The following is a 24,541-nucleotide window of genomic DNA, read 5'->3' on the forward strand; positions in this document are numbered from 1 at the left end:
TAAACAGGAAGTCTGTCCCACTGTTTTTCCTCCACTATCTCCATGAATTAGCTTTTTAAAAATATAATTGTAGTCTAAAACTATCCAACTCAAAGTAACAGAGGTGTGTGTGAACAGATCTGTGGCATAGACGATCCAGTTCCTGATACTGGAACCACAGTCTCGATTCACATTCTCCAAGTACCTTCTGTCCTGAGGCTTAACACTGTGTTGCTGAAAACTTGCAGCTTTCATTGCAGCTACCTCTCAAATTCAGGCTTTCAAGGAAGAAAAGAGTCAAAACTAAACTGGCCACCTGCAAGCTACACGCTGTGAAAAGATCTGTGTTGTGTGGCTCATGGCCCTCTGTAGAAAGCAAAAATCACGTGTAGCTGATTGAAGGACTGTGGTGATAGAAAATGAGCAGAACTCTGCCCTTTTTACAAACATGAGGGGTAGATTCAGGGTAACTGCAGTAAAGTTGTAAGAATTACTTCGGATTAAAATAAGGCTGGTTGAAGGGCAGAATCTGCACTGCTAGATCCTTAATTTTGCAGTTCTGAGAATTTCGAGATAAAATATCTATCCAAAAGACTTATGAAATAACCAGGATATAACTGAGAAGGTTGACTCAATTTATAGCAACCTGTTGCATAAAGTATAGTAAAATTTTGTTGCATTTTTATACATAACCATCTGCAATAGACCAGTTTGCTAAATCTTGACTTCCTAACAACCAAGTACCATATTCTTGTCTCACTGAATTCCAGGAGTTTTATCATTATTTTTGGTGGGACAAGGCTTTGTTTTTCAATGTTGTGATCCTACCTACCTGAGGAAGGGAAGGTGGTATCCTGGGCATGCAAGACTTGAGTGTCAATGGTAGCAATGATACCATTTGTGGAAAAGGATCAATGTCCACCCTCGGTCTCTCTTGGCATGTGTGCCAGAGCTTCAGTTTTGCACTGGCAGTTTCTATTGCTGTTGAATGAGTGACACAAAATCTGGGACCCCTAGGGAAAAAAAAGCTAATAAGTAGAACTTTCCCAAAACATGAAATACTGGGCTATTTGACTGCTTTTCTTTTTTTCCCCCATGTGTTTACTGTATCAAGATATGGTGCTATATGCACATAGAATTAAAAATCAGTCAGTGTTAAAGATATGTTTAGACATTGCACTCTTCCAAATCTAAAACCAACCTACACGTAAACTTAGGTTGCAAATTCTGTACCATTACATAGTTGCCTTTGTGTGAGTCTGCAGTAGGATATGCCCCATCCATCCTACAGCAAATAATAGGAAAGGATTCTAGGTCACAGGACGCAGACCACAACTCTCATGAGGCTCCGCAGCAAAGTTCACAATTGCAGGTATTTGTTTATGCCTGCAATTTGTTGATCCCCCCTGGGGAGGAGAGAAGACCTTCAAAAATTTAGCTTATGTTTTGGAAACAGGTTAGAATTTGTATCCTCACTTAAGCTGTCAATATGTAAAAGGCATTTTGTATGACAGACATTGAACAGTAAAGTCTCAGGGTCAAATTCCACACAGATGTATACACAGAGCATCCTCAGAAACTTGAGAAGGGCAATATGGGGAATAGGTTAGGACAGAATTAACCTTCTATGCCTGGAGGGATTTCCCTACCCTGCAGCCTAAAGTTTAGTTGAATGGTATCCAAGGCAGCTATAGACAAAGTAGCTCAGATGCTCTGGCAGTAAAATAACAAGGGCTCAGTAAGGCAGATCTACCTGGCTTCTCAGCAGATTGCAGTGTAGTTTAGGCTCAACTAAAAAGTCAGAGGCAACATCTGCTAGTATTTATGATGACATTGCTTCCCATAATTGCAATGGGATAAGTGAGATGAAATAAACCTAACAGGCTTATCAAAGAAAAGGGATATTTGTTAAACTTAGTTCATGTTCATTTTTTCATACCAGTAAAGAAGTAGAGGTTTCACTACTTCAGGCTGAATCCGTCTTAAATGCCTTATATTCCACTGATCTCCATGCAGTAGATCAAGTCTGAGTAACACTTCCGAACTGAGGAAATAGTCTCCACTGCTCAGCAGATAGAGTTTTTTCATCTTACTGAGTTGCCTTGAGTCAACAAAAATAGTCACATAAGCATGTATCAGATGCTATACAGAACTAAGTACAGTTCATCCTACTGGTTAAACTGCTGTCATGCAACATGTTTTTAATTGCAAGTGGCAGAAGCCAAAACAATTTTTCTGCAAATTAGAGACAGGTTGTCTATAAGATAAAATGTGCAGTGCCTTAGAATAGGCAATCTGAATCCAGCAGAGCCTTTCACTAAAGCAGTTTGTCATACTGAATGCCCTACTTGTGAATTTAAATTCTTATATTCTTTTTTTTTTTTCTGTTGCCATCTGTTTTCCAAATCTCTTTCTAACAAAGCCTTAATACTACAGTGATTCTGACTTCATGTAAGCTTTGCAAACGTGACTCTGCAAAAAGAGTTTTATCAGCTTCAGCAGAGTCATTCCTGACTTACCTTGTCAGGACGCTTATGATTACTTTAATTGTGTCTGTTCTATTCAAACATTACAATTTATTCTGAAATCTCAAAACCTGCATTGATCTAGCTGGGTTACAAGTATTAAAATAGTGGGAATAACTGCTAAATAACGGGAAGTACCTTTGCTGCCTCGTAGTGTCCTTAAGAGCCTTTAGTCTTTCAATATCCATCCAGAGCCACCAGTACCTCTCCCCAACTGTTCCTTTAATGAACTTCTTGAATCTTTCAAACTCGTGTCTGTTGCCAGTGTCATAAGTCCCGTGACTAATACACCAGGCAGCCCTACTGTCTGCCCCACCACTTTCTGAACTTGATCTTAAGCTTACTTCTTCAGTATCTCGTTCTCTCTTGGAGTCCAAGGCAGCAAGTGGAGAACTTTGGGAAAAGAGCGACTCTGCAGTACCATGGGTAAATCCATTATTTACTAACTCATGTATAAACACTTCAGGCTGTTTGTGGAAATCCACATCACTCTCAATGTCAGCAGCTGGCTGGCGGGTCAGTTCTGAAATAGGTTCCTTCATTACAAATTGAGTATAAGCTGGTATGAATTCTGGTGTCTGAAAAGTTGTGCTTCCCTGTCCATTTTCTTCTTTTGCTGCACTGTCCCATTTTGGGTCTAGATAAACTCTTAACTGAGTGTGGGAAGAAGGTTCAGCAATGGCCACAGAAGAACCCTCCTCAGCCTCTCTGGATCTCTCCCTAATAACATTGGCTTTTGCTGATGCTGTCCTTGAAGGGGAAAGGAAACTCCGTTGGTGGCATTCCTTAGACAGGGAGCCTGCTCCTGCATTAAATCAGAAAAAATCATCGAACACCTTTTGATTCAGGACTGTTCTCTTGCATATCAACATTTCCAAGTTACAAAAATGCAACATATTTATATTGTGCTGCTGCAGAACAATCAGACCATGTCACACTGCAGAGCAGGGAATAGCAGAGGTGCTTCTGCTGTTGCTATCTGGCTAGAAACTCAGCCCCATGACTCAGAAACTCATTCCCTCTTGAATTCCAGCAGAGCAGCAGAGTTCAGGAACAACTCCCTCTGGAGCCAATTGTCTTGTTTACTCAGCTGAGCATCCCAGCTCCTCAGCACTTGTTAAACCACCTTGTTGTGCTGCAAGGCCTGGTTTCTTCCTGAGCATTTGGTCATAGTTTGATCAAAGTCACAGTATGTAGCAGGATTGGTTTTTGTTTAGGCTTGAGGAAGCTAGTAAGTGATAATTCTTTGTCTATTTACATTGATTATTGCAAAAGACTAAATGATCGAACAGGCCTCTGTCAGTTGGATAAAATCTTGACATACATAGAAGGACAACAAAACAAATTATTATGTCAAGGGCTCTGGAAACATTTAACAATCCTGCAGTCCAGTCTGCCACCCAGAAATGGCTCTTTTGCATTTAGAGATGTTTCATAACTAACAAGTTCAGAACAGTGACCAGCCCTGTTTTTTCGGTCTACACTTCTCTGCTTAATTCCTTTTACCAGACTCCTCACCGACCCCATGCTATTAAGCATGCCCTGCCATCCTGGTCTGTTGAGAAAGAAACTTACTGATTTAACTTGCTCAAATATCTTTTCTACTTCTGCCAGACTTTTAGCAAATCGAGTACTTCTGGAGCATCTTAGCAAAGATGACCTTGACTATACACACTGCTTAGCTAGGTTGATGCTGTACAAGTCAGCCCTGTAAAACTGAGCAGAATAACTACAGATATTGTGAACAGCAGCAGAATCTAAGTGAAAGTAAAAAAACCAAAGTTGTAACTCAATTGTGACTCTACAATATCTTCATATCAATCCAGTGCTTAAACTATAAAATAAACTGAATCTTCTGTATTTCCCTAAAGCTAAGAAGTAGGCTATCATACTCTATTGTATCACTAAGGCAAAAACATTGTCAGTGAGGAGACTGCTACAACCTCTGAGCACATGCACTACATCAGACAGTGATAGAAAAGATTCAGATCCACTGAATTCACATTTGCAATGTTATCAGCCTGTGTAACCCCCTATGGTGGCCTAGTCAATAAATGGCAATGGCAGTTAGACATTCCTTCCATCTTCCTCTGAAAATAAGCCACGTCTAACCAGTGCTGGCCACTGTCACAGACAGACACTTGGGTTGGAACATGGCATAGAGATTGCCTGCTCAGCACTTACATAATTTTGTGTGTAAGTACATATGGCACAATATGTTGACATTAATTTAAAAATCAGTGTGATTTAAAATATATTTTCTTATTTCTAAACTATTTTAAATGTTTTCACTTGAAAAAGAAAAATTATAGCTTCTCAACACAGTTCTGTGAAATTGAAACACGAAGAATGATTTCACAGGACCTGAGGGAATTAGGGAGAGAGATACACAGCTCTTGAGTAATCAAAAACCAAGTAGCTCAGGGTTTTGCTCAAGACATTAATTGATAACCCTGATCCAACTGAAGCAGTGAGCAAGGAATTCAAACTGGGTTGTCCAAGCAAATACCTTCAGCTATTGAACTCTTTCTAGTTGCAGGCTGGCTCTGACAAACTTAGCTGATGCTCTTTATTGCTTCCAGTGCCTGACCCCTACACCAGGTGAATACTGTGCCTAAAGAAAGTTTTCTGACTGAAAGAAATGCTGGATTTCCCATGAAATAAGCATAAAGGAGAGTAATAAGCACATGTAAAATGAAGGTTTATGTTATAAAATAAAGTTGTCAGTGAGAAGATGTAAAATATTCATTGAGGCAAAATGCTGTTGACTGCAGGACAACTGCAGCAAAAGAAGAGACAGAGAGACTTTGCATAGGCCTATGGCCAGCCCACTGCAATACAGCGCTACACTACATTATGATGCTGTGCAGGAATGGTGCACTTGTGAACTCTCTGCTCAAAGCACTGCAAAAATTAGTGGTCAAGTCACGAGCTGCAAACGAGTGCAACTTGAATAACTTCATTAATAATCCATGCATCAGCAATGTATTTCCTGGGGTGATCCTCATGGGTTTGGGGAAGAAGACAGACTTCTGGAGTTATAATGTCTTCCAATTTTCCATTCAGCCATTGGACTCTGAGGTCCCAGCAGTACAAGTCTCAAAGTGGAATGGCTGCTTCTTCCTCTGAGAGTGGGGGAGAGAGGACTCCTAACATATGAGCTGAGACTTCTCTGTTCATCTTGCTGCTGCCTATAGAGCAGAAGCAAAGCTATGCAATCAGATATGTTCATATGTGCATCCGTATGTTCTCTCCCAGTACCTTTGAAACCTGATGAACAATTTCAGTTAAATTTGACAGATAGACAGGAGCGTCACAAACAATTACGTTCTTGAAGATTCATAAAAATTGGCAGCCAAAAGGCCTTTAAGTGCCCAACATAAATACCCTAAGAAGAAATCATACATAATCAAATACCCAAAGAATCCAGACAAGAAAGTCTTTCAAGACATATTAAATGGAAAAAAAAAAACCCTCAGCTGAAACTTACAGACATCTGAGACAGAAATATGTAAGAAAAGAGGCTTCTACTATCACAAAATTATTTGGCTACTAACTCAAATTTTCATTTAATGTTGTGGCTATGGAAAGAAACAAATCCCCGTCTGAGACCTAAGATACCACGCGATACTCAGAAGGTAATAAGTGGAGTTAGCAGCAATTCCTTGGAATGCCTTTTCTTTCCACCTCGTCAGAGTTGTGTTATAAATACTATGGCTCAGCCCCCTGTTACTTACCCAGAAGGCTATCTTTTTTGCTTAATGAATCGTCTCTTTCATGCTGCCCAGGCAAACACTGAATATCTTGAATTTGACTAGAAGCTACAGGATGCATAAATGAATGTGTCGTTTTCAGGGATTCACTTCGTTTTGCTAACGTAAACCAATCCTTTGTCTGAGAAACTGTAGCCTAGGAAAAGAAATGTCATAGAATAATTCAAATTTCTCTTTTTATTGCACTGTTTCTGAGAGCAGAGGGCTTACTGTCTGTAGTCATTTTATGCAGTCTGTGTAGATTTCTGTAACAATAGTTCCCAGTGAAGAGAACTGTATGACAGTAGCTGAGCATACTTGTAACACAGCTTCTGTTTAAGAAGAACCCATCAACCTTCTTCTATAGTAGAAAGAGCTTTGAAAACAAGGGATATTCAGAGAATCAGTTGTCCAATTAGGTTGTGACCTCAGTTACAATAATTTAACCTAATACATTCAATCTAGCTTGATGTTACACCCACTAAACATGTTTATTTTACCTGGCCAAGCGAGACGTAGAACTTCTTCATAGTCAACAAAGTGTCATCCTCCTCAGGAGGGGGAGAACTTGGGTCTTGCTTCCTTATCCAGGGATAGTAGTCACTATCTATAATGAAATTAATGCCAGTCTTGCTCCATTCTACCTGTGATATCAATTTTGCTAGCCTGAAATTAAACATTGTGACAAGAAAATAGTTAATTTTAGCTTTTAGTCAGAGAAGCAGTTGATTTTTCCCTAGAATAGGCAATAAAAACCATGATAACTCTAAAAATAAATTGCTACAAGGAACTTCATGATCTGCTTTATTATTTCACCCCTCACCTGCTGTCACATATATAAACGCCAGGACTGCCATTCCATAGCCCAGCAGCTTTGCAGTTGGTGGCCTGCTTTGCATTATCAAACTTTACCAGTAAAATTGATTTCTGTCAGCATGATCTTGCCTGTATCTATGCAGTCCCAAGCTCTGCCAAGAAGTCCTTGAACCTTTTGATTGCTAAAATGGAACTATTCTCCCAGATTGCAGAACCCCTCTGTCACTACCAGACACTACATTTCCTGGTCCTGATACAAGCAACCTTCCAGCAGCAATGCCACAGCAGTGATCATACTAATTCAAGTTGCAGATAACAAGACAGCTGGCACTTCCGTGTTCAGCTGTCTGCTATATGAGGACTTCATAGTCCTGAACAGCACTCCAGTGCTACCTTGTGTTAGTGTGAACCTTGCGATGTTCAGGCAAGGCAATCCTAGAACCACATGGCAATAATGAGGATCCTCTGGGCTCAAGAACTGTGGCAGAACTCACTCCGTTAAGTTAGAAAGCAATACAAAACCAACCAAGGTGGAAATGAAGGGAATAAGAAGCCTATATCTGAGCCTATGACCGTGAGCTGAATGCCCAGTTCCGTTTGTCCCCACTATTTGAGGACAAATAGGATTTCATTCTAGGGTTTGGGTATCTTCATCTTTAAATGCAAGTTTTCCCTTTAGCGTCTCAGCCTATCTTGATCCTGATTCAGGAAAGTAACTTGAAGTACTGATGTCAATGGAAATTGGCACATATTTAAAGTTAGTTTTATGTAATTCTCTTAGGTAACTCTGCTTGACCAAGGAAATACTTTGCTATAGCAGATCAAATTTTTAGTGTTTCATGAGGCCCAGACACATGTAAAGCAGGCTGCTATTAAAGGTAAAATGGAGCACTCTTTCAAAGTTCATTTATTCTTTGCACATTTTTCCCCTTGAATTTAAGTGCAGTCTTTCGGATATTGGAATTTTAAAATATTTTGAAATTTTTCAAGCAGAACTCCATACCCCAGTAACTAGTCTGTCATTACAGTTGCCAAACATGAGTTTTGTGAACCCTAATGCCATGCTGCCGCTCCTTGTAGGACGCCTAAAACACACTACAATTATCAGCATCTAAACACAAACTTAAGGGATGTAGGGGCAGATCTTTCCAAAAAGCACACTAAACCTCCTGAACATCTGCTGAAAGGACATCTGGAAAAACATAGCAAGTGTATAACTGTAAATCATCCAACTATGCCACAGCATCCCCCAGAGAACCTTGCAAAAGGAAGTCTGACCAGAGGCCCAAAGATGCAAAACTAATAATTGAAATAAAAAGGACTGGCTGTTTTTTCCAAATAGATTTCATGGATTCATATCTTTCACTTATATGGCCTCCATATTGATTAGAGAGAGATGCATCGCTACCATGATATCTCAGTGGAACAGAGATTCAGAAATCAGCAAACCCCACTCTTACTCTCCCTGTAATGGTGTAATACAGTATGTAATTCATGGTCAAGGAAAATTACAGAATGATGAGTGAAAAAATTCACTGATTTTACTTTATCCAGGTCACTAAAATGCTAAAATTAAACAGGACAAGAGGTGGGAGAAAACATATTAAGGGTACTGTCAAGATGAATTAGACAGAAGAGAAAAATATACAAATTTAAAACTGAGAGACAGCATAAAAGATTGCAGTACCTGTATTCAAAGTAACAGTCGCTTACTAGAAATGCTGGAAGCCTTTCTTTCTTAATCCACTGAATTGCATGTTCTCGATCAAGACACTATGAAAAAAGAAATGCCAAAGATGTGCAGAATTCTTGACTTTCTTGTTTTGTTTGCTGTGTAACTGCTTCTCTCTATCCCTCTTCTACAGAAGCATTGTCTCAGGAAGACAAATATACAATGAATACCACCTTTGTTATCCAGTTTAGCCTTAATCATGCTGGGACAATTGAGTTACTTTACTTTCTGATTAACAGCTAACAAGGTCTAAATCTGATTTCACCTATAAGAATACCACCTTTTAAAGAAATCATGGGTGTTTTTTCTTCAGAAATAATGTGTGTATGAATCATGCTTTTACTCTACAACTCCAAATGCAAATTAGACGTTCATAAATTTTCTGCAATAGAAAACAGCTAATTTTTCTGACTTTATCACATTTTATAAATAACCACTATTACATTTTTGCTCAAGAATTTGAGGAGTAAGAACCCCTTAACTTAAATTATACTCCCAGAATGGGAGAGCTGTGGATATTAAAAACAAAATCAAACAAATAAAAAGCCAATCAATTATGACCTTTCCGGCTTTTATGTTGGAGCATTGCATAACTGCATTGCACACAGTAACTCTTGTAGTGGAAACCTAAGTGCGTTATGAATCGGGCCCATAAGAGGTTTCTGCTCAGGCGGTCTAAGCCTCAGTGCCTTGTCAAAGCAGAAATAGAGGTGCCTCCAAAGAATGGTTTGGGGGGTGGAAGGGAGGTGTGGAGCAGCGAGCTACACAGAGCCAGCTGACCAAAAAATTACGCCTGGAGTCTTACACAGAGAGTGAGCTCTCTGCCTAAGGGCCACAGTGATCCATAGCTGTTTCCCGTAGAAATTACACACGGCACAGTTTTTAACATTTTTTTTTAAGAGCATACATTTTCCACTCTTAGGGGATGACCTGTTTTATTTATCTGAGGTGCATTTTTCCTTTTAGTGAAGGTGAGACTGATGGTTTGGAAGAATCCAGTAACTCCACTTGTCCATAAAAACAGGTGAAGTTTGGGCAAGGATGGATGCTACTTGCTATATCAAATAATCAGTTCATGTAGATTACATTTTAAATTTTCTTTCCATGAGCTAATATTCCATTAGGGACAAGGGTTATTTCTGCCTCATATATATCTGTAGGGGATTAAAAAAATCTGAATTACTCAGAAAGTGGGTGGTTTCATTTAGAGAGAAGAAAATATTTCAAAATATGGAAAGCTTATGTTGGCAGTGGCTCATACAATGTAATTTGTGGAGATGGAGACTAATTACTCCCAACCACACAGTGTGTGCCTCTTTTTGGTAACTGACAAGCTTTTTTGAAATACAGAAGATTGTCTCTTTATTTTGGCATTTAATATTTTTGTATTTACTGACTCACAGCCCAGTTTTTTGTCTGAGTGATTCATAACATGTTCACATCTGTACATGGCTGGTATACACAAAATTATATATACTATCAGAAGGAAAGAACCTCTACTATTTCCCCTTCCCCAGAGAAAGACACTATATTTAATCTGATGGGTTTTGTTACCTTGGTTAGCTTCCTTACCCAGTCAGCCTTAGGCCTTGCTGGGACCCAATCCAGCAACGCTTTTAGCACGTGTTTAAGTTTAAGCATGTGTTTAACTTCCCTTGATTAAAGTTAAACACAAACTTAAGTGCTTTGCTGAACTGGGGTTTCTCTGAAGTAAGGTATGTGGGATGCCAGCCAGTTTCTTTCCATAGTTGTGATCAATTCTACCCAATTCAGCAGGTTTTTTTCTTAATATATTTCAATCCAAGTTGATTTTGACTATTGATAAGAAGATACTTACCTCCATATCAATAATTTGCAAGTGTGCATGCACACATGCAGAGAACTTTTTCTTATCTGTAAATTTGTAACAGTCTGAGGAGGAAGTAAAATACAGAGGAAAATACCACTGGGTGTATTTCTTAGGCAAGATGTGTTTAAATTCAGGCTGTAGCCTGAAAGGCCTAATAGGATTCTCCAATCATAGCTTATTTTCATTAGTAATGTGCCAGTGATGGCCACTCAAGGTGACTTTTTGTAGCAATGTAACATTCAAAGCAACTGTCAATCTCTTCAGCCAGTGTGAAGAAAGCAGTCAAAGCGAAGAAGGCAGCATCACCCAATGCCTGAAAGACCAAATCCTATTTGATTTGGACTGAACTACTTGATGCAGTTGGTTTGTGATGACTTCTTCTGGTTCAGTCATAGTGTAGTATAATCAATGAAGCTGACTTCTTTCACCTTGTGTAGTTGCAGTAACAATTTTTGGCATGCTGTTTTGTAGGCCATTTTGTTCCAGCTCAGCCTTGAGATGGCAAGCTGAACTGGATGAGGCATCTAGGTTACCTGTCCAGTAAAGCAGGAGTCAAAAATAAGAAGAAGCATCATCCTTTCCTCAAAAAAGGACAAGAAAGCGTACTGAGGTATACTGCTCCTCCGAAGGCCATAATGCTTCCCATCTATGGAAAATGGCCCAGAGAAATAAATGTATCCTTGAATAATACAGGAACCCTGTTGCTCCAAACCACATGAAAGATGTAACAGTGAAATGGCTTTGAATTTGTCAAGAAAGGACATCCACAGTTGCAGTGATGTGAGGTTATCCCAGAGAGAAATATTAGCCACGCTTGCACAAGCACACAATGTTTCCTCAGTTGAATCCTGAGAGCAAATAAGAAATCAAGAATAGCTCTTCTGCTTTTGTGCTCTCAAGCAAAGTATTTGTGAAAATAATTATTTAACATGGTAGGGATGTCTGTGAGCCTTGTCCTATTGTAGCATTTGTCCAGTTTAGATGCAGATAATTGCAATCTCACATTACTATCATTTTATTAAACATCATTGCCTTTTGACCTCTCTCAACACTGTTTTCTCTTCTGAAAATCATTAAGCTTACACTGGGCAAAGCAGCAGACTGTTACAACTCCCTGATTTTTTCTCAGCTTTCCAGCTATGACATAATTTAGAGCAGCCGCCTCTAAAAATGTAGCAAGACCTTAGACTGGCCTTGAATGAAATGAAGTCACATCAGTCACACCAATGCAAAGCAAGCAAGAAAGGAATAAACCAAGTATCTCAGTGACATATATTTTCTCCTCCAAAGCTATTGTTTAAAGGTAAACTCCCACAACTAATTATACTGTCTTGTAGTCTCTCAGGTGCATATGGTGCTTCAATTCCCAAATTTAATCTGCCTAATTCGGTGCTGAAGAAAGCCCTGAAAGTAAACAGGTAAGAATACCAAAACTGACAGCATCTGAGCAAGTCTGAAACAAGAATTTTTTCTAAAATCCAACCTATCTTTCCATTAATTTAGCTTTCTTGTTGCCGAAGATTTTCTCTGGCCATTTCAATTGATGTTAACCATGTAAATCCTTTGGGAATTAATGGAAGAGAGTCTTATGTGTTGCCAGACCACAGATGAGCTCATAGCCACACAAGGAAATTAATTAATAAGGAAAGACTGAGATGCATTAGTTTCAGTCAATTTGCACATTCCAGGGATCACTAGTAAAGTAACTGTTGTCATAATATTTTTCCTTTTAATATTAAAAAGTATTCAGACCACACAACTAAATCCTGACCTACAGAATCTTCAAAATTCTGTGCTACAGGATGTACATGTGTAATTCCATTCACTTGTCTGTTAGACACATGTGCATTGCAGGGCATAATTTGGCCCATCATTATGTTTTCCTAACATAAATTAACATTTTTCCCAAGCTACCAAGCCAAACACAACAATAACTACTGCCAGTATCTCTACAGTAAGATCTAAATATAAACTCAGGGGCTATAAGATGCTTACCATAGTGTTGTAATTTGGATCAATATTGAAGGTTGGAGAAGCACTGCGCATTTTGGAGAGCTGCCCGTCATTCTTTGCTTTCCTTAGAACATCATAAATGGGGTTTGGAGGTTTCTGATCATGTAGAATTTTTTTCAACTGGCTTTCCTGGCGTTTTGGGGCATCATTAACGACTTCAAAAACCCCAAAGTCAGAGTTAAACTTAACTGGCTGGGCAAAAGTCTGCAAAAGAAGTTTGGAAAGTTTGTAACATTGTAATAAGGGAACGCTTTCATTTAAGAAAGTTATTTTTTATAGTATAGAAGTATCCTACAGATGCAAGCTGGTATTATGAGGCTTCTTTCTCTTGCCTGCTGTAGCTTATGTTTAGGGCCTGGAATAGTAATTTTTCTGCATTCTTGTTCTTTAGTGTCTTCGGTGTATAGCTTTCCAAAGCATTCCTACTTTTTGTCTCAGCTATGCTTAATTGTCAAGAATTTACCTCATTCTAGATCACAGACCATTGTTTTTCACATGCAAATTATAGATCCAGTACACAGATGTCTAGAATATATAATTCACAGTGACTTTAATAACTATTCTGCAGGAGACTACTTGCCTATAGGATCAGATCTCCAGTGTTACTCTCCCATTCATTACCACAAACAATCAAGGCTTGAAAAGATTACCAATGAAGCTGACCTTTTAAATGTGAGACGCATTTGAGGAGGATAAATCTGAAGATTTCCATATGTAGGAAAGGCTTTTCACCATATTGTTACTTGTAGGTCAAGCACCTACCAAAACCTATGGCCTGTAGTAAGTTCTAGTATACATCACTAGTTCAGTCAGATACTGTGTAATACATGGGGTAGACCAAACTTCAACATCAGCTATGTAACTGTCAACTCCAAAAAACCCACTGCATGTGTACACCTTAAAACAGAGCCATCTTTCATCTTTTGAGCTCTGGTATTAGGTATTTCCCTAAAGGCTATCTTTCAAATTCTCTTACTTGAAATGAAGACGGAAAATATGGATGGATTTTACAGAAGTAATGGGGGATACCCAAGGCAGTTATGAATATGAGTTTATATACAACCAGAGCATATAAGCATCTCCACACTGAGCTGGAGGACAGGAAGGCATGTTGTATTTAAGAACTGAAGAAAATCCTGGCCATATCCATACCGAGACCCAGCCAAAATTCTTTTTGGCTTCGTTCCAGACAGGATCCCACCTGGTGTTTGTACAGTTGTCATTGCCCTGCACTTAATAAGATTATTTTATTTTTTCAAGCACTGTATTTTTCGTTTCCTAGAACTTTTTCATATATCACATATATACACACATATGCGTAATTCATATACATACTACATATGCTGAATACATGCTACATATAATACAGAAATATATTACAGACCGATTTTGTTCTTTTTCACACCTATATAAGTCCAAAGTAACCGTGTCAGTGTCAGCTATTTTGTTGCTTCTGTTTGAAGCCCCCTTGTTGGTCAATGTCTTGTAGAGCAATGCCCAAGATCAAACCATGTGGCTGCAACATGTGGTTACAACATTCCCTACTTATCCCATAATGTCTCACTGTGGAGGCTCAGCCTGGCAAAGCACGTAGCGTGTGAGAGTTTTAAGTGTGTGATTAGTACCTATGACATCAGACTGTCACTGCTCAGAGCCATGCATTGAATTGCATTAGTCTGTTTAGTTGCCTAACTTCAGTTGAAATCATGGCTTGGTTTTTGTTCTCTGACACCTTGTGCTTCTTTTGGCATTAATTTTCTCCAGGGTACTCTGCAGGTTTTAGTGGTTTTTTTTCCAGATGTACTGAACAGCATTTTAAAGAGGCTTCTATGTGTAGTAGATTTCTCTATACTTATTCAGATCTCCTTCCAATTTGCTATGCATACATTTCATTTACTTTCAAACCTAATTTGGGCTGCTACCAGCTTTTAAGTGACTAACTGTGCAACCTTAATAACCTCCAAGTGTATTTTTCCTTATTTATTTTTCCATGTTTTTAAAAAGGAAACAGAAGAAAGTACACTAAGAAACAAGGTGCTTCAGTCTCTCAGGATTTGAAATGCTCTTGCTTGCGGAAAAAGCAAACAAAGCGCAAATTCCATAATCTAGGGCTACGTGACTAAACATGACCAGATTATTTTAGTTCCATGTTGTTCAACTTGAAAACTAAGCAAAGACAACATTAGTTTATCACACACATCTACTTTTACTTAATCCTTTGTAACTTACTCTAGATCTAGGTTTTTCAATACACATTCTAATTAACTGAACAGAAAACACACAGCAACTTCCATGTAGTGAAACATGCTAATGTAGTGAAAAATGCTAGTGACAACTTTTAAAATGTGAAGTGCATTGCTCTTTTGGGAGTCTGACTACAAATCATTTATAAGTCAAATATACTAATGGAACAAAAGAACATACACTCATGGGATAAAAAGATTAAGACTTCATACACTACATACTTAACTGAAAAAGGTGGTTCTAGTCCAGACTTCGGGGTTTTGGACCAAGATGTAGTTACCTGTACCCAGGAACATCAAAAGGCATGCATACTTCTTGTCAGAGAGTAGCCAGTAGAACCCTTTACTTGACACTAGTAAGACTACATCTGGAATACTGCATCCAGTTTTGGGTCCCCAGTTCAAGAAGGATGTTCATAGATTTGAGTAAGTCGAGCAGACAGCCGCTGAGATGGTCAGAGACTGGAGCACTTGCCCGTGAGGAGAGGCTGAGGGAACAGGGCTTGTTTAGCCTGAAGAAAAGACAGCTCTGGGAGGACCTAACAGCAGTCTTACAGTACTTACAAGGAGGTTACTGAGAAGATAGAGCCAGGCTTTTCATGGAGGTGCCTGGTGGGAGGACAAGAGACCATGGTCATACATTGAAACAGTAGAGTTTTCAACTGTATGTAAGAAAAAAGGTAATTGTGGGACAATTAGCATTGGAACAGACTGTCCAGAGCAACAATGGAATCAGTTGTTGGAGATTTTCAAGACCAACTGGAGAAAGTGCCAAGCAACCTGGTGTCAACACTAAAGCATTGACCCTGCTTTGGGCAGGAGGCTGGACTATAGACCGGCCCAAAGCCCCTTCCAGCACGAGTGATCTATGATTCTGTACAAATCCCAAATTCTACCGGATACAACATCTCATCCAAGTATTGTATAAAAGCATTTTAGAACAGTTTAAGCCTGTCTGGGGAAGCATATTTCACTTCCTTACTTAAGAAAACCAGAATGATAAATCAGAATGTTTTTATAAGCATAATAAAAGAAGAGGTAAGTCCTGACCATCTTAACTCATCCTCCCCTCAGAAATAAAAGTGATAATGTTATGACAAAAATCAAATGGGAACACAAAAAAAAAATTAACTTGATTTCTTGTAGGAAACATTTTCCTAGTTACAGTACAGGACAGAGAGGATCAGTCAATCCGTTTCCTTCTCAGTATGTGAAAAACTTTGGAGCAAAACACACAATCTAACCATTCCCACACATTACAAGCCACAAAAAAAAAAAAAAAAAACTGCTCAATACCCTGTAGCGAACTTAAAACCTTTCCCACAGCAACCAAGTGCTGTAAAATCCTACAGTGTTTCACAGGACAATATCAGAGAGGTTTATGGCACCACCAATACTCTAGGTCATTGCAATAACAAGGAATCTCTTCAGTGAAGATGCCTATGTTAAGGAGTGGGTGATAGCCTACACTATAAAGGAAAGGGAAAAAATTATCCGTGCCAATCTAACATACTAAGAAATGTCTTTCTTACCCCACATTTGGCAAGTGCTTTAGCTTTTTGCAGACAAGTAAAATACACGAACGAAAGACTAAGAGTATCAATGCATTCTTCCTTACATTCTCTCTCTAGTTTGGGCCAATTTTTGATCCTTTGAAGATAGAGAGGGAAAACTCCAGAGCCAAATTATACCTCAAGATGTTAAGAAAAAATAAATCAGGTTTGGCAGGAGCCTTGAAGCTTGGGATTCATACATTATTAATTTAGCACAACAAATAGGATCAACAAGGGGTTGAAATACCAACAAATAAGAAGCCTACAGACTTTGCAAACTGTTGCGCTCACAGGCAATTCTCCCCTTGAATTCAATATGACCAATGTAACTCAGTGTAGCCATCTCAGCTTCAGAAAAAATCTCCAAGCAAACAACAAAAAGCTGTTTTCAGACTGTGCTACAGCCATACTATTAAATAAATAAACAATTGCATGTACATTTTTTACAGCAAAGAAATTTCTTAGCTTTCAAATGCACATTGAATATGGTTTCAGCTGAAGAATAAATAGAATACATAATTCTGAAACCTAAACTACACTTAACTGAAGGGAAGGCAAATTTCTTTCACTCCTCCCAAAACAGAAACCAAAACAGCATCCATCACCATGTTGCCAGGATATCAGACATACAAATCTCACTGTTCTCTGCCTTAACAGTTTTCAGATATACTTAACTTCAGATACACTTAACAAATGTGTAAATATGCTCACCACATCCCACCCCAAGTAATGTAGTTTGATCCCAAGAGAAACAGAATGACCACTGCTTGGCTGCCTCTTAGGTTAAGGCCCTGAAAGGGTGGGAATGAATAGAGACCTCATCCAGGAACTTTGCCAAAACTTCCTTAAGATGGGTATATGTGTGCATCATAAATAAATGTCAGTGAGAGTCCAGACCAGAAGAGAATTTGAGCAGCTCTAGGAAGTGCCTGGAAAATTCACACTGCACATGGTCAATGGCAAATTTCCCGTTGACTTTAATGAGTCCAGGATTTCCCTTCCGTTGATGAGTAAGACACAAGTCACAATCACATACCACAATCTAGTTAAGAGAGAAGAGCATTTTGAGTAAACCTGCTAGCAATAAGAAAAAAGTCAGGAGAGCTTCTTTTGCTTCCTTGAATATCAAAGATGATAGCAAACAAGTTTTAGTCCTGGGTAAGACTCAACATAACATGCATGTAGGGCCTTACTGATGTAAAAGTCTTTTTAAGGGAGGTTGTATTGGCACCTGCAGCCTCCCTCCACAGACCTGGAAAAGACGAGAGGAAACTAGTGAGCATGGATTGATACCTTGAATTGATGCATTGATGCATTGAATTATTCACAACCATTTTCAAAACAGAGAAGGGCCTGAACTGTGCAGCAGAGTGGATTGCTTTTTCCTTTCTGCCCTTTCCATCGTCTGCTACTCATAGATCAGGTCTGTTTTCACTCTTGACAGCACCAGGTTTTCAGGATCATTCTGTTTTCAGAAAGACTAGTTGGCCCAAACTTTGTTACTTGTGCTTTGTTTTCAGAATCATCACCTATGTCAAATCCTGGATCCCAGACTACTCATTAGAGTCACGTTTAACTTAAAACTGTTAGCTGCATACTGGCCCATAGCTGTCTTCCTAGACCATTTAGCATAAGTTTTTTTAATCACACTACAATAGTTCCTACTAGCTTGAAAATTATATCAAGCAATCTACCTACAGTATGCTGCCTCTTCTTTCTGTGTGGCACTATTAATATATCTCTGTGCTCCTAAGCAAGGAAAGGAGAATGTGTTTAATGTGATAAAGGGGATGAAGTAATTGCTTCTTTCAAAAGAAGTAGTCTTCAAATCTGAAGTTGATAAAACTGTGGTCACTTGGTATCTTTCTGCTGCAAGGAAAACCTACAGCCAGGGACTTACCACCAAGAGTACCATCTCCTGAATATGCTTCAACTGCGGTGCAGTTAGCTCTTTTGTCTCTAGTGCAATCCTTCGAGGTCGCAAAGAGGAGGAGTGTGTCTTCATCAGGATCACTGGTAACTGGAAAATGAGGGGTAAGGCCCCAGCATGGACTTGGGGTGGAAGGAGTAGCAGACAGCTTGTAGAGCGCAGGAGAAACAAGTTGACATTACTGCGCTTTCTTACTGAGGCCTCCAACACTGAGCTGGATGGCGATTTCTGACTTCTGAATTTTCATTCCTGGCTAAACATATTCTTGGAGGTTTTAAATACATGGATCAAAGATTCGAATTCTAGGGATGCCTGACTGGCTAGAAATGGAAATGTGTGGAGGCCAAGGTTTCTCTTAAATCTTTCATTTTAGATTAGTTACTAAGGAAAGTGTAACTCATTTGTATGTCATGTAATTGGTTTCTGCTACTGTGAAATCACTGTAGTACTGGCAACAAGTGCCCTCACAGGGTTTTTTGTATTATTTTGTCTTTCAGAAATATTTTCCTTACAAACTAACCTTCATTACAGTATGTAGATCTTTGGAGTACCTAGATATTTGTGTCAGATTGCACTGAATATTATTATAACAACAGGATCACTTAAAGGATATATTGTAAATCAAAGCAAAAAAAACCACCTGGTGCTGCTATAGCAAGTCCCCGGTGATACAATTTTCCATACACTAGTGGTGCATTATAAATCAACTCAGAGCCAGTCTCTTAAAATAAGCATATTCTACCCCTGATTTCTTGTATCAAGTCACACAATATTTTCAGTTTAACTTGTTGCCTAACTACTAGCACACCTGGGTAATACTGTTCCCAGGCAACAGCATATAAGCACAACAAGAATAAAGCAATGGAAATTTCAATGTGGTGTTTTAGTAGAAGCCTTCTGAGAAGGAGAGGGAAATGGGGAATACAAGGTATTCAAACCACAGAACTCAAGGCATTAATAGAATTTAATCCTGAAGAGGGTAAATCCTCGGGAAAATGTCAAAGAGAAAATAAAACCAAATATGAGAACATTACAGATAAGAACAGCTAATAGAACATCTGTTTTCATGAAGATATGTAAATATATAGAAGAGAGACCATGTGTCATCTTAGAAACCTACCAAGATTACCAGCGTAGAACAGTGTTTACTCAGAAGTGTCTGTGAACTCTTTTCTATGGTCTTCCAGAGCAGTCAGGAGTGCCTGGACAATCACTGTGGTTCAGAGCTGCTGAGCTGCGCCAGGACTGTGGGCTGAGGAGCCCTCTGAGGCCAAGGAGAATTTTGGCCTCTAATAGATGTCCTGAAATCTGTGCATGTCCAAGGAGACCCAGAGACTAAGCAGGCTGAACTTCTTACCCGCTCCATCCTCTGTGATTTGGGGAAAACTTAAAGCATAGTTTCCAAATAAGCAGCAAAGGCGTGGAGGATGGTATTCCTATGCTAAGAACAATCTGGCACATGGAAGGAGGCCTGCGTTTAAAAGCTACAGAGTTAGGCTTGGATTTAGACAGATATCCTAAAGCAGCTGCAAGGGGGAGGGGGGAAGAAAGAAAGAGAAAAAAACCCAGTCCTCTCACCACACATTTTCTTCCATCTGTGTCTCCCTAGCTATGTAAAAATTATTCTTAGGAATCTTGCAGTGTGGTGAAAGCATGTAAAGGCTGAGCTCCTGAGAGAAGTCAGTATCACTGCTGAGCACAAAACCCACACTCTGATACAGAGTTGTTTTAATATCTCCAGATTCTATTTTAAGATAAAAAATTGGCATAGGGGACCCTGTCCTACAATCCTTAGTTCTACAGCTCCCATTATGTGTACTTTTAGACAAATCTGTGATGTGGTTTAGAGAGTACATCTAAGTCTAGTTCAGTTTGGTAAGCCTGAATCATAACTAAATTTATTCCAATAGTGTCTGCACCATAGTCTTAGGTCCAAGGAGCATCAAGAAATATTCTGCCCCTTCCTAATGCTGGTGGTGGTTCCTACAAAGCAAGTTGCAGAAATGGGTGTATGTTCTCATAGTGCAGCCTGTTGGGCTTTAGGAGGGGGACAGGCTGTGGGGCAGCTCTGGGGTAGGTCGACTGGGAGACCCCACGGGAGCCATGAGTGACACTGTGGAAAGGTCTGTGCCACCTTGCAGGGGAGTATGGGTGTGAGGTGTGTGGATGGAGAGAATGGGGATAGTCAGGGCTGAGACTACTAAGATGAAGTTGGGTGAGGTTGCTGCATTGAGGGAGTGGGACAGTACATGTGACTCCCATGAGAGTGTGGGGAGGCAGCGTAGTTGACTGGGAAAAGGAGCAAAATATAGGGCAATTGGTTAATTATTGGGCATTGGGTATGGTGGTCTAACTGCAGCTGGATCAGCACACAGAATACAGTGTAAGGCTGCATCCTTCTAGCTGCAGATGGGAGGGGAAGAGGAGGGGAAAGCCAACTTTGAGGTCTTTGCAGCCATGAAGAGAAATAGAGTTGGTTCCTGAGGAAAAGTGGTTATTAACCACTGAGTACATGGCCAGAAGAATGTAAAAGGACAAATATTTGTTATGACGGCATGTTGTGATACTAGAATAAAAGTGGACTCCTTATACTTTTTAAATAAGTATTTACATCTCTTTTTCATTTCCTATTCATATTATTTTGGTGCACTGTGATTTAAATATGTAAATTTGTAAGAGAAAATCTGTGTCCAGAAGTCCAGATACTGTGTTATTTTTCCTGACAGATAATAACATTGAACAGTAAGTGTTGCTACCATTAAAATACAGACATATCATAAAAGCCATTTAATTTCCCAGTGGCAAAATGCAAAATGTTCTAAGCTGGATTACCTTACTACTAATCTTAGCAAGGGATTTCTTGTATTTTGCAAGGGATTCCTGTAAGATACTTACCGGAAGACTCAAAAATTCGTTAAAGTAATCCACAAGCATATCATCTGTGGCTAAGCATTCTTCCTACAGAGAGAGAGACAAAACCACAAAGCAAGGCTTGTGCTAATCTGCGCTAACACGGTTTGAATGCACTGTTGCCTCAAACAATGCTTTTTCCATGAGATATGACATGCAAACTTTTGCAAAATGTTATTTCCCACTTTTGAGAATATAATCATAGAATCATTGTTATATTCTAGCCATTGCACACTGCTGAGATCCTTAGCAATTTAAAAAACACATGTAAAGGTAAATCCTTTGCCAAGAAGTTTACAGATAAAGCCTTCATAAACCCAACAGCTTCTAAATGCTGGAAATCTGCATGTTTACTTTTGAAAAAATGTGCATAAGCTAACAGTCTAGAAATTCCCCACGTTATACCTTTCTCTCTCGCATCTGGGAAGGATGCACTAGAGCCTGCTTCTGCTCCCACACTGATTCTTGGGGATGTTTTGGTGGATGTTTGGGGAATAAAAGGCAGCTCACGGATCTATAATTATTTGGCTCACTAAGCAAGCAGTATATGCCATACTTGGAATCACAGAACTGGGAGTCTTCCTGTTGACTTCATCAACATCAAGTGAAGACTGCATCTGCAGGTGTTCTTGTGCCCTTTCTGACCACTGCATTTTAAATCCTGCTAACAAGACTCAAAAACTGTAGAATAGAAAGTACATTTTTTTGCTGTTGACAAATCAGTAAGTATGGATCCCAATCTTACTTCTAATGCACTCAATACCACCACTACCCCCATTTCAATTCAACAGAAGGTAAAAGTAGAACATTATTCCATTGGTCTTCAGAAATCTGTCTTCAGTATAATGAAGACTCTTGAACAGTTTTTAATAGTTTCAGTTTCTTGAATATTCTATTATTTCTGCCTTGCAATGCAAGGAGAATGCACCTAAATCAAATGTATTTGCTGATATCAGCAAAAGTCTTGTGACACAAATCTTTTTTCTCTTTCTTAAGTTCATAACATTGAAATGTGCTAATGAGGAATAGCGTTAAAGAGAGGTTATGTACAGTGTACATGGTATCACTTGTAGGCAAGCAGTATCTTGATCCAAACTCCACAGTGTCTAACCTAAATAGAGACAACTTGTACTTAGGTAAGGAAGAAATCTTGAGCTAATCTACTTTAATATGAACTCAGAAAGGCCCCTGTGTGCTGCATGACAAGATCTGATGGTGTTTGTCCAGCCTTAGTCTGCCAACATTTATTTCTTAGCACTTGTGGTTGCTGCTGTGACTGATACAGGACAGGCAAGTTAGCTCACGCTTATTCCTGGAAAACACTTACAACATTGAAAGCAAGGCTTTCTGCATTACAGAGATCGTGCTTTATTTGGATCACAGGCCAATGGTCCAATGCAGTTGCAGTGACATGGACCTAGGGATGTTAGGGCACTGATTAAATAGGAGAATTTACCAAAGTGTCTAACCCAAAGCACTTTGAAGTCAACAGAAAATCCTCTCGCTAATGTCACTAGGCAATTAATCAGATGCAGAAATCTCAATTCAGCAAGCGATAACACAATTAACAAAAAAATCCTTAGAAAAAAACTGCAGTCTGCCTCACGTTTGGTTTGGGCAATGGACAATTAGATTTGATACTGATACGGATGAATCTGAAGACAGCTAGATATGGTAATATCGCATGTAAATAATTTATTGTTTCAAAGGACTTATTCAAAACAATTCAATTATCACTGGCTGAAGTATAAGCTCTTTAAGAATATGCAGGTAACATGTGTCTTTAATTTGCCAAGGATATAATTCTCTGTAGTCCCATATAACAGCAAGAAATGTAAACGCAGTGGTTGATTAATCAATAAAATGTTTATGATCTTATTAATGCAAGCTTTACTACTTACTGATCTTACTGCATCTATACACAATACACTTTCCTCTGGTTTTTTGAGGGGTTTTTGTGGTCAGTCTTACTTTCATTTGAAAGCATAGTTGCACTTTCATATTTGCACATTATAGGTTATGGAGTTGCATATACAATACTATAGCTTAGATTTTTGTGTTTGGAAACATTTTGTTTCATTTCTTCCCATGCCATCTTTCCTGCTGCACAGTCCAAATTATGACTAGAAAAAGCTGCCTTACAATTGCAACTGAAGGTCAAGGTGTGCTAAAAATAATTGGTCCAAAAGTGCAGTTTGGCCTTCGTGCAATTTGTGTACAAATAGGAATATCCTGGGCCTGATTTCTATCACTCTTTTAACATTGAAAGGAATTTTAAAATCATTTTGGCAATGGTATACAACCATTTCTTAGATATTTTGTGGACACAAACCTAATGGTTTCTGTCTATAGTATTTGATAACTTTCTCTATTACTGCCATCATGAAAAAGTACAGAAACATGAAATGTTATTAGACACCAGAGGAGAAGCTGAACGTGGGTAAAAGTGGCACCATCTTGAAAGGTTTGCATTTCACATTGCAGCACCCACTAAAATGATAAATACCTCTCCACTCTTGAAAAATGTGTAATAAATGGCATCTTTAAATGTCAAAAGTTAAAGTTAGTACAAAACCCTGATCCTGCATAGAACTCTGACAGCTTCATGTCCTTGTGTGAAGTTCCCCTAGAGTCAGACATATCTAGTCACATTAAGTAGCCTGCAGAATCAAGGTTTAATGCAACGTAAATGTGCAGGTGAGAGATGTTTTCATATATATACGTTTGTTCTCATGTACATATTTATATATGCTAAATATCTGCTATATATAGCATTTATCTCTACCTGAATTCAGCCTTGATTCTGTCCATGATAATATCTAGAGGCTCCCAAAAGAAACAGCAATACATTTATACTTTAAAATACACAGTTACAAAGGCATCCAAAACGAGGAAGAGACAAACATTACCTAAGCTGCAAGATTTAAGGTGTCATTTCATATGATGTAACAGGTAAACATACATACTTTTCAAATAAGAGGACAACCATCAGGGAAACCTACAATTAGCTACGACCAAAGGGCAAGAAAAGTTGGAGAAGACTCTTAAACCTGTCATGTTGAACCTTTCAGTTGATTGTTTCCTTCCTTCATCCTATTTCACTTTCCTTTCCATTTCCATCCTTATTCTCCAGAGTTTCTTGTTTCTTTTTTTTTCCTAATTATTTTCAAACTAAGTATTTTTTTGTCTGAGAAAATTGTAAGAAATTACTCAGTACTCCATACTTAGACAGAAGAAAG

The 24,541-nt window shown here is 38.9% G+C and overlaps 1 protein-coding gene across 1 annotated transcript in view; it reads right to left on the reverse strand.

Moving 5' to 3' along the window:
• Window positions 1–24,541, reverse strand: part of RGS22 (regulator of G-protein signaling 22) — a gene marked incomplete at its 3' end in the record, with an annotated part of 53,417 nt that overhangs the window by 28,071 nt on the left and 805 nt on the right. Inside the window, exons 3-11 of the mRNA XM_009585681.1 lie at window positions 21,288–21,350; window positions 12,649–12,870; window positions 8,760–8,845; window positions 6,757–6,922; window positions 6,238–6,413; window positions 2,996–3,254; window positions 2,643–2,884; window positions 1,919–2,080; window positions 812–992 (exon numbers count right to left, since the gene is read on the reverse strand). Coding sequence (XP_009583976.1) covers window positions 812–992; window positions 1,919–2,080; window positions 2,643–2,884; window positions 2,996–3,254; window positions 6,238–6,413; window positions 6,757–6,922; window positions 8,760–8,845; window positions 12,649–12,870; window positions 21,288–21,350 — 1,557 coding nt within the window. The remainder of the gene's footprint in view (window positions 1–811; window positions 993–1,918; window positions 2,081–2,642; window positions 2,885–2,995; window positions 3,255–6,237; window positions 6,414–6,756; window positions 6,923–8,759; window positions 8,846–12,648; window positions 12,871–21,287; window positions 21,351–24,541) is intronic.

Source organism: Fulmarus glacialis, unplaced genomic scaffold, assembly GCF_000690835.1.
Source record: "Fulmarus glacialis isolate BGI_N327 unplaced genomic scaffold, ASM69083v1 scaffold37229, whole genome shotgun sequence".
Lineage (NCBI taxonomy): Eukaryota > Metazoa > Chordata > Aves > Procellariiformes > Procellariidae > Fulmarus > Fulmarus glacialis.